General features: G+C 45.1%; 1 protein-coding gene across 1 annotated transcript; it reads right to left on the reverse strand.

Moving 5' to 3' along the window:
* Positions 1-4,856: 4,856 nt before the first annotated feature.
* On the reverse strand, positions 4,857-9,160 carry LOC128714265 (tetratricopeptide repeat protein 8). The gene is made up of 4 exons (XM_053809140.1): positions 8,980-9,160; positions 6,313-6,461; positions 5,335-6,231; positions 4,857-5,069 (listed from the first exon to the last, which is right to left on the reverse strand). The coding sequence occupies exons 1-4, from the start codon at positions 9,158-9,160 to the stop codon at positions 4,857-4,859; spliced, it is 1,440 nt and encodes a 479-aa protein (XP_053665115.1).
* Between the last annotated feature and the right edge of the window lie 1,939 nt (positions 9,161-11,099).

Consider the following 11,099-nt stretch of genomic DNA (forward strand, 5'->3'; position numbering starts at 1 on the left):
TCATATCAATCTCTACTAAAACCAATCCAACAATTAAGGAATGTAATCATTACAGCGTCAACTGTGACAAAACCATCAGTAACCGTGAATGTGAGTGACACAGAGTGGGAGCATTTCCATCAACAGCAAATCACATCCGACGGTTAGCACACCATAGCGTGAAACGGAAACAAGCGTGCAATCGACTCCCCCACTCAAACGGGAATGAAATGTAAAAATGGTGTTAAACAACTCGATGTGTTGCACCGGAAGCAGCGCATCAACCAGAGCGCGCACAAGATCGATAATTAAACATTTCCTAGTTGAAAGAAACAAACGCGTTATGGGTTGGGTTTCCCGCTTGTTTCGCTGTTGCTGTTTCTTTGCGCTGTATCGGACGGAGCAAGCTTTTCGCGTGTCGTCCGTTGTTATCAGTGAAACGTTTAGGGTGGCGATTGTTTCGCCTTCACGTACATCCTGTTTCACGCCTCGATGGTGCAGTGGTTGTAGAAAAAGTAGCCTATGAATAGAAAAGAGAAGCAGCCAACATCAACATCGGCGATCAATAAGCGAGCGCGGTATTGTTCCGTTGAGCGTGTTAAGGAATCGGAAATACGAACTGTTTCGTAGTAAAGCTGGTGCTGTTTTGGAGCGGTGTGGAAGTGTTTTTGTTTTTATCTCCCCACTCGATGTGTTTCTCTTCACCTTGCGTGTCACGCAAGCCGAAGTCACTCGCTCATACAACCTATTATTTGCTCCACTACATCCTGCCCATTCTCGATGTGGCCGGGCGGACGAAATAAAATTAAAATCAGCAGCCGGGCACCGAACCACTGAATCGAACGAAACCGATGGCAAAGAAAACAGAAACGCCATTTCGACGAGAAGATATGCAAATAACTGGTTGACATCCACAAAACTGACCGATCACCATCATGCTGAGTTTTTTTTTTATGGGAGCTTCTCGCTGCTGAACGGTGGAAATTCGTCCACAGAATTTAAATTGGTGTGGCTAGTTGTTTTCTCACATACTGTGAATATGAATTGTGTACAACGATTATTTGTACAAAAATAATCATAGAACATAGAAAAGACTGCGCTCAAATGAGTGCATATTGCGAAATCGATTTGTTGTTGCCAAGGCAACCCATTTCAGGTGAGACGAGTCGGCTGGGATGTTGAGTCGAGAACATCTCTCCTTCTGAGAATATATCTTTACGCACCTTTCTCATTTTTTTTACACGTGGGGTGTAATGCTCCGAACTGGGAGAAGGAGTCTGTATCCGTTTTTTGCGCTATTTTTTTTCTGATTTCGGGATGCTGTAGCAGATCGCCGGTCAAAGTGTCCAGGTCCGATGGTTGCCGGTTGCGATAGTAGTGAGAAAACGGAGGAAGCGAGCACAACAACAACAACGAAAAAAATCAACAACGAAACACTCCTCGCGGTAACCCCGAAAAAGCATAAAACAGGCAACATACTAAATGGTCGTGGATGAGGGAAGGGGATGGGAAGTCAAAGACGGGGTGCGCGAAAGCGAAAGAGGAAAGCAAATGGACGCAATTTAAAGGTGGAGAAAGGAGAAAGAACGATCAAAAGTGCTACACACCACGCGTGCCTTTTTTTTTGCTTCGTTGGCGCTGCGATCGAACAACCCGGAGAGAATGGAACAAACAACAGCGGGCGAATAAAAATAATGATATAAATAAAGAAAACGATATCGCGAAGCTCTGTCCGTGTGTGCGTGTTTGGCAGACGCGCCAAAAGTGCGCAAAAGTTCGAAGATGGCCACGGCGACGACGATGACGATGACCACACGATGCCGCGGGGTCTTTGACCTTTTCGCGATGCAAACATGCCATTGCTGGGGCAGCAACACTGTGGGGGGGCGGGACGCGCACGCACACTTGTACACCTGGCCCCTTGGGTCAAGGAAGATTCTTTTGCGGGATGGGTGAACCCCGGTTTTGGGTTGGTTGATGTTTCGGAAAGCTTCTCCCTTCTGGCTTACATCCACACACACACACACGCTCACAACCACAATGGGGTATGGGGTGTTGGTAAAATAAATAAAATATGATAAATACCAACGATGATAACATTCTGGGTAAAGATGGGAGGTGGTATTGAGAGGGTGGATAAGTTCCTGTCCATCCTTCAACCACCATTCTATCTTCCAAAAGTGTCCAATAGAGAGGACAGTAAGGATGCTGAGCGAGGCTGTCCGACGTTCGAAAATGAGGAGAACTGCAGGAAAAGAAAGAAAAGCACGAGGACGTTGAAATTATCCTTCCACACCTTGCATCCGTTGCTTGCAGCTTGCATTTATTTTTATCATGACCCACCTCGCTCCCCCTTTTTCTCCTCCCGCAAGTCCAATTATGATTGATCAGCATTTTCGATCACCAATTGCCGTCCATCCCGATTGGTACGCACTGTTATCGAAGTCACGTGTGACGCACTCCGCACAACAAAACAGAGCATATTTGCACATAATTTTTCCTCAGTTCGTTGAACGTTTTCTTACTCACTGTGTTTTCCGCCGGCCGCCATGAACAGACCAACGTTATCGACGTGTTTGCGAAAGATGCAGATGTTTGCGCACCGTCCGATAAACGAACTTCGGGTGGTTTGGATCATTTCTACACAGCTGCTCCTACACTCGATGCTCCCGGACATTAGGTTGATGAGCTAAGAAGATTGTAATAAAATACCCCACCAGGCGCGAACGGCATGTTCGTCACGCACGGCTACATTATTTGGACAGTTTTGGGGTGGCTGGTGTGGCTGTGGTGACGAACGTTCCAATCCTCCTCGAACTCTCGGGTGAGTTTATCAAAACCGGAGACTCCATTTGTTGGGCCTGCCTTGCGGATCGAACCGTTTGCGTATCCACACTTAGCAGCAACGAGAGCGAGAAACGGTTCGACAGAGCCGCTGCTTGTTGCGCCTGACATGACAGATGTCAATGGATGATGGGCACCAGCGTGTGGGGACTGTTCCGTTTGTAATCAGAACCCTACTGGAATGGGTTATGTTACGCCCGTTTCGTATCGGCCGATCGTGCGAGATTAGTCAACGTGGTAGAATAAATAAGGTTTCTTATCATAATCGAAAGGCATACCAACACATTCCACGAACCACCGGTTTACTTGGGTTCTTCCAGCAGACGTATTACACAAGTCCACAGAATTCTAATAGCGGACAATCAGAACTTGAAAAAAAAAAACGCGTAACGTTTTGCACCTGGTCTCTTTCCTATCTGTACGATCCATCTAATCCCTTCGAGCGATCTTTCTTTCCTACGACGACTGGCGGCTGGCTCACACTGCCTCCAATTTCTCGACACCGACAGCGGATCGCGTTTCATTGTCCAGCACCATTTTAACATCGAAATGATTTGAGAGAATTGGAGAAAAAAAAAAACGCTTCCCCCAAAAACTGCCAATGCCCTGGCGTACTGCTGCTGCTCCCGTCGCCATTATGAATCGAGCGTCTGTCGAAAGCTGTCAGGCGAATATTCGCTATCAGAACACATTAATAAATTATCTTTCAGGCGATTGCGAGCTGCGACCATCTTTCGAATATCTTTGCACCACTCGCAGCCGGGAATGTCGTCCCATTCGTGCCGTTTCGTTTTTCGTGTCCGATTCCGTTTTGATTATGGTATTTGATTCCATCGGGTTTGCTTCTTATGCTGCATTTGCTGTGTTGTTCTTCACTTGGGATTTCTCGATCTCGGCTCCAAAGGATGGTGAGACGTATCGCTGATGAGTTATTTTCGGTACTTCATGCCCACATGGCCGAGGTGCCAAGGTGCGGTCATATTGATTTGGTGAAGTTTATACCATTTTTTGTTGTTGTAATATTGCTATCTTTTGGCATTTGATTAGTTTCGCGCGTGCGAGAATCGTTTTTATTTGTGACCCGCTTCGTACGAGTTGCCGGAATAAGGCGACGCGTGGCATGGGAGGATCGCGTGCTCTGTAGTCTATAACCTTTCTATAAATTATTCCAAATATCCTCATTGCAGAAATTTCTTTCGATGTGCTTTTGCGTTGGGAGAGAAGAGAACAAAAACGCCACAGCACGCCGCGCCCTAATGACTGTTTTCTTTCTTCATTCTCCTTTAGTGTCAGTTGTCAACCCATTTTAAGACCGAGCACATAATTTTCTGGACATCCATTTCGATTCTCGATTGGGCTGTCGCAAGCAAGCGAAGCGCGATCCGCGTTTTGTGCGCGACTAATGATTTGGCAAATCGCCTGAGACAACATTAGCAAACACGCCGCACCCTCCGTACCTTCCCGTTGGGGCTTTGATTAAAGATACAAAAAAAGAACATACTTAAATCCTTCCTGCTGTGCTTAGATCGTACCCCTCTGCGACACTTTCCGCCATCTCCAGGACATTGTTCGAACCTGCGAATGGCTGGAAAGATTAACATTTCGCAAAGCGAAAAAAAAAACCAACACGAACCACATAAAGTGATCGCGAAATAAACCGGCTCCGGGCCGTAAAGAATGTCTAAAAATAAAGGCCTGAATTTATGCATCTGTTCCCGCCGGTACAACAGTTTTCCCCCCCGGTGAATCGGATCGGAAATGGCAGAAAGGTTGTGCGTTTTGGGTGCTACGGTGCAAAGTAGGGCTTGTTGAGAGCACGCGCCTCGTTAACATAGGTGATGAAATTTGGCGCATAAATTTCAACCCCGAACCGTGCCATACCGTGGTTGGATGGTTGGCGTGTTTAGTGGCGATATTTATCTATCCAGATTCCAGCGCCTGAGAAGGCATTTTGGGAAGATTTCTCTCGTTCTAGTTTTGCGTTGTTTTTGCACTGCTTCGGCACGCCAAGCCGGGAGAATTGGATGCCATGTTTATTGGAAATTTTCAATAAATTTTAAATTGTGTTCGATCTCATCGCTAGTGGGATGGGCAGTGCGGGCTGCCTGCAGGTAGGATTTGGCCTTTTGGTACTGCTTCTGGCGTGCGACGAGAACGGCCATGTTGTTCAGTGCCGATGCGTGGGAGCCATTGGCGGCGATGCAGAGACGCAGGCAGCGCCGTGCCAGGTGGATGTCACCGGTTAACTGCGCAGTGGAACGTAAAGAACATAGAGATCGCAAGCGATTAGAGATGAGAAATCTTTATTTAAGAAGATATTTCCAAAGTGGAAGTATATGTTCATAACAGCATAACATAACAGCATGTTCATAAAATATTCATATTTATATTAATTATGAATTAATTAATTATTTATTAAAATATTATTATTAAGATTCAACCATATTTTGAAGACTTTACAGGACGTCGACGTCACTGTTACTTGTATCTTGCAATGCTACATTTACTTACCAGCGCGACAAAACTCAAGTTGTAATACACATCAGCCCGCAACTCGCTGGCTGTCGCCATCCGCAAGGCCCTCTGAAAACAGGGAAACACCAGGTCCAACTGGCCACCGTACAGACAGCACAGTCCAATGTTACAGTACAGCTCGGCACTGTGTGCGCCCATCGACAGGATGCGTCTGTAGTACAACAGGGCCGTTTCCGGTTGATTGGCGTAGAAGTAACTCACAGCAATGCATGCCAGCGCTTCCGTGTTCATAGGGTCCAGGGCCGAGATTTGTCTGTATCGCCGCACGGACGTCGTTAAATTCCCAACCAGCTCCAGTATGCGAGCCTGCTGTGTTAGTAGACTAATCTCGTTCGGTTGCTTCTCCAGTCCCTGCTTGCATACCTCCAGTGCTGCCGTCGGTTGATCGATCTTGATGTAGATCCGGGCCAGCAGTAATACCACATCGGGGTGGTGCAACTCCTGCAATGCCATCCGTAGGTACGATTCAGCGTCACGGGGACTTCCGATGGCTATGAGACAGCGTGCCTTCTGTGTGTTCCACCACCAACCGCTGCTTGCATCCGTCAGCAGTTCGGCCGTGCGGCGACGTGCCAGGACGGCGTCACACAACGCCATCGCTTTGCGAATATCGCCCTCGTGGTAGTAAAGATACTGAAACAGTGGTTTCGACAGTGCGTCCCGGTCGGCGTACTTGTCTGGATGTAAGCGTGAGATGTGGAACAAGGGCCCGGTTGGATCACCGACGGCAAACATTGAGGCCGACCCGAGACGAATGTTACGTGCTGAACCACCGGCAGTAGTTCCGGCCGCGGTACGCGAGCCTGTCCTGAGGGCCGTTTTGTTGCCAAGCGTAGATGCGGGCCGCTGAAGCGAGAGCGTTCCAGGACGAGACTGTGCCGAGAAGATAAATTGGAGACCGGGAGAAGATTAGGTGATTGCCAGGAAAGCCAGTTTTAATATGGTTTTGATTACAATGCCAGTAATTGGTCTGCCAGTTCCGGTACGAGGGCGATTCGTTGCGGTGCTGGTCCCGGTGGAGGTTGTCGGTTTGGCCATCGCTGTTCGGATGGAGGTACCGGGACGGGGTGCGGTGGCGATTGTCTGCGTGTCCAAAATATCCTCTGCACCAGAATGGTACGAAAGCCGTGCCGGGGAAACAAGGGGAAAGGAAAATTGCGTTCGAATTAAATGCTTGCTAGCTTGCTGGAGGATTCGATGGATGTAATTATGGTTGAAAATTTATTTTCCTTTTGCATTTAGTTGTGTCTTCCATCCCATTTTAATGGTTCAAACGACCGTTGGAATTGATTTAATAGACATTTAGTGAGCCGAAAATGGAAGGAATGGAACGATCTTGACGATGAGCGATAACCATTTGAAAAGGTATGTTGGATCAAGGTGATAAGGTATTGTGATTTGGATGTTTTAAAACTTTCTGTTGAATAATTTAAATTCTAGTCGTTAGACATTAACTTATGTCTTCAACAGAAGCATTGACCAAGTCATCGATCATTGATCGCAAAACAATACCTGCTAATGTTTTTCCCTGTTTTTTCCCTAAAATATAAGACTCATAGTTAGCATTAGAAGCCACATTTGCCCATTATGCTAAGTAAAAAAAAATTCAGACCACTAGTCAATTGGTCACTTGGCTCGTAAAAAAAAAAAACACATAGCCATTCATAAAGCTCACTCATCTTCCTTGAAATGCTACACTCCCTTCCATCGAATGAACAACCACACGAATGGGGAAACGTAAAAGCCGGTGGCAACTTCGAGGATAATTTGGAAGATTATGGAAATGACTTGGAAACGAATTGCAAATCTGCAAACATGCACGCACATTCCACGCGGCCAGACGTTCCCTGACGATCCTATCCCCTGGGGGATGGTTTCACGAGCTGACTTCTGGAATCGAAACATTCCGTCCACCCGGCCCGGGGTCGGTTGGGACGGACGAAAACTGACCAAAGAAGAAAACAGGTTGCATTCCTGTGTATCGCCGTGGCCTCGAAAAGATCGAAAAAATGTTTCAACGGCCACGAAACGAAAGCGCGTTGCTGTGGTAGTGCTGGCAAACGCTGGGGAAGATTCTTGCCGGCTGGTAAACCCCAGGAATGAAACAATCACCCAAAATAGTGTGCCACAAGCCGGGTGCTGGGATGTGCTTGGGGACGTGGCAATGCGGGGTATGATGAAAAGAAAAATACGACTTTCAAGATTGCTACTGTGCAGTGATGTCGTTTTGGGGCGTCGTGGTTGTTGTTGTTGAATTCTTATGTGTGTGTTGGCCACATCTGCTGATCAGGCTCGGGGGAATTTTTTATGTTGCACACGAGGCAAAATGGGAGTATTGTGGTGGATGAAAGCTTTTGATGGTGCAAGAATGAAATGCAGGAAGCTGCAGAGGTATCGCCACTGGACACTGAAAGATGACGTGAGCTCAAAGAAGCACCAAAAAAAGTGCAGCAACTGCAGCATCAAAATTAACTTCAGCATCCAACACAGTAGCAGAAGGACATTAAAGAAAGGGAAAAGACAAAGGAGGACAGTGGAAAAGGACACAAAAAAAGCAGAACAAAAGCATTAAAAAAGACAACAAAAAGGATAAAAAGAGTAAAGTAAAGAAAAGATGTGTGCCAAGTAAAGAGCTTTTTGCATAGCCCAAATGCTACGTACAGCCTTGAAAAAGTGGAAGAAGCGCACGCGGTTGGCGTGGAAAGTGTTATGTTCTTCTTTTGACAGCAAGAAAAAAATAATATCCCATCGTCCCATAGATGGACCAGTTGCGATCCTGGTGCGCGTAACAAAAATGAGAAGCACCAAAAAATATGTATAATAATAATCAAGATAAAGGATGTGCATGTGCATAAATAAATGCAATGTGTGCTGGGGATGCAAGAGAACAGGCAGAAGAAGGAGGTACGAAGTGGAAGGTAAAGCTACCCGCGAAGATGGGGTCCAGGTATCGGAACGAACCGAGAAGAGTATCCCAAAAAATGTGGCCAAGAAAGAAGGAATACACAAGAGCAAAGAGCAAGAAAGCGTAAAAGAGTGGAGGATAATTCATACACCTTGAGCTGGGAGAACGAGAACGCATACGTGGAACAGACTAAAACACCCCAGAAAAACCCTCGAGGGCATCGAAATACCAAACCCGGACGGTGGTACTGTGAATGGCTGGGGGTGTAAAAGATTTCGGGGTTGAACTCTTTTTGCTCTTTCTGGTGAGGAGTTTCCTATCTGTTTTAGCCTTTTTTTCTGCTGTGGGGGTCATTTTACATCAACAACAACATTCCAAATAATGGTGTGATGCCCAGGTAACTGGTTTGTTAAATGGTTAAAATAAGGTTTCTATAAAAGTAAATTGATATTTAAGGTACGTTCTGGAGCATACGTTAAGATGCGCTCGAAAGTATGCAATTCGTGATGCATATTATACCGAACTGTCAATGCAATAACAAACCTGCCCGTTAAAAGCTGCTTTGCACGCTTAAGCAGGCACGTCAGTTGGGGCTTTGCTTCGTGCCCCAAAAGGAAGCTGCACGTCGTGAAATTTGTCCGAAACGAACGGGGCGAACGTATACGTTTCCGTAAAATAAATGACCGGACAGTGAAAATCGAACAGTACGTACTTACCCGCCACATCATCGTCCGCCTCGATATCGTCGATGTACACCCGCTGGGTCATAGATCGCATTTTCAGCTCCCAAGGACCTTGATGAAGGGCATTATGTTGCAGCAGACCGTTGCACACCTCGATGCACTCATCATATTTCCGTCGACGAAATAATGATATGGCAGCGAAGAAATTGTCCATTATATAATTTGTTCTCGTGCGTTCCGCTGCTCTCCGGTTGGAGTTCGGTTGTGTGTGTGCTTTTCTTCTTTTTTGGGAGGGGTTTTGCTTCCTTCTTTTTACAGCTCGCCAGCAACCTTCAGAGGGCTGTCAAGTTGATGCTCTGTCTTTGCTTTGCTTCCGTTTCGTTTCAAAGTTGTTCTTTTTTCGTTGCTGTGAGATGAAATTTCGGGTATGTTTTTTTCATCCGTTTGAAATGAAGTCTGTGTATGCTTTTTCTTTATCTTTTCCTCAGTGGGCGTAAACTTTGCGATCCTTTCCGTTCCACACTCGTCAGCCACGCCGCGCCACGATGATGACCGTCTATTTGGGAAGGTTTTTGATTGCATCAATTGCTAGGTAGATAAAGGATATCGGGATTGGATAAAATTGGTATACTTTGTAGAAACAAAATCCCTCCCAGGCTACGGGCTGCGTTCGGAATGTTCGTGCAAATTTGTAGAACGATTATCGTTTGTTTCTCCGTCTTCCGTAGTTGTTGTGCTTTCGTACGTCTCTAACTCTACCTCTGCACTACAGCGTGCTGCTCGTAATTATAGTGTGTGGTTGAAGAAATGCACAATAATTGTGTAGCACAATCTTAAACACTGTGATCTTATTATTCACATAACTTGTTTGTTGCTATTTTTTTTTATATAATGTTTCTGATTTTATAACTCTTTCAGCTGGCACAATATTTACAGCAACGATAGAATTGACAGTTTGTTTTGCTTTCGGCGCGTTGAGGGTTACCATGGCAACCGTTTTGTTTGTCGTCCGCATGTTCCAGTGGTCGCTACTCGTTCCTTATTTTGGTGCGTGTGTTGGAAAATCTGAGAAGGAAATTGAAACAGTGGTATTTCAATTTCCATTCGCTTTGGCAGTACACATTAGTGCACCACGCACCATTTCACAAGGTCGCCCAGCGTCTCTTCCAGATCTTTTTCGAAGGTTTATACTGATTCTTCCTGTGAAGCGATACATCATTTCTTGCATTTGACAGCAAGGGACTTAATTACACTTGAATTTATACATCCAGTTGTATTGAATACAACTCTCTGTAGTAAATACTTTTCATTCACAGGCATGTTCTTTGTCAACTACCAGGCACCTCCATCACCTCCTACAGCGTTAAAGCTTGAGTACAAGAATAAGGAAAATTAAAGTCCCTTTGAATCCCAGTTTAAGTAAAAAACATCAGTCACAATTGGTGTAAAAAGGACACATCTTGGGCAAGCAGCAAAAGACCTATTCCTTAACGTCTTAACGTGGGAAATAAACGCCAACGCTCCAACATTTTGTATAGCTATTTATCTTGCATGTTAATTTGCTTGAGATGAACACGTAGCTGAATAATGAACTTCTCTTGAAGCGATATAATATACTTAATATTGAAAAAATCAGTTTTATTTAGAATAATACTGCCTTTGGGCCACATTAGCAACCCATTTCCAACAGCATGCGTGATGAACATACGATTGCATACATTTAGGGGTGAAGATTAAATGAAATCGTGTAGCGACATCTGTTGCGAAACAGGTGTAGCTGACTCTGTGTTTCATTTATACTTTTGCCACTAGAGTTGTAGAAAATTTGAAAAAGGGAAGCTCAACCAAATGACCCGTTACGACAGGGTTCTTCCATTTATATACAGGGGTAGCAGCCAAGGGTGAAATATATTGATGAGAGAGACTCATATGAATAACAAAGATTTTGTGGAAAAGGACACGAAAAAAAAAATCATTGATCGAAAATTCGGAACACATGATGTCAATCATAATACAAACTTGAGTGTGACGGCTGTTGTTTCATTGTTAGCATATTTGTGTTGGTTTGCAAAACATTAACATCTGTTTTTGAAATTGTTCTCAAACAATATTTAGATAATTACCAACATAAAAGACTGGTTGACTTTACATTT

This window comes from Anopheles marshallii, chromosome 3 (assembly GCF_943734725.1).
Source record: "Anopheles marshallii chromosome 3, idAnoMarsDA_429_01, whole genome shotgun sequence".
Lineage (NCBI taxonomy): Eukaryota > Metazoa > Arthropoda > Insecta > Diptera > Culicidae > Anopheles > Anopheles marshallii.

Excerpts from the sequence above, each read along its gene's own strand:
- LOC128714265 (XM_053809140.1), bottom strand. The coding sequence starts at position 9,160 with ATGGACAATTTCTTCGCTGCCATATCATTATTTCGTCGACGGAAATAT. Across the intron at positions 6,462-8,979 it reads GGCGGACGATGATGTGGCGG|AGGATATTTTGGACACGCAG; the intron begins GTAAGTACGTAC and ends ATTCTGGTGCAG. Across the intron at positions 5,070-5,334 it reads ACTTGAGTTTTGTCGCGCTG|TTAACCGGTGACATCCACCT; the intron begins GTAAGTAAATGT and ends TCCACTGCGCAG.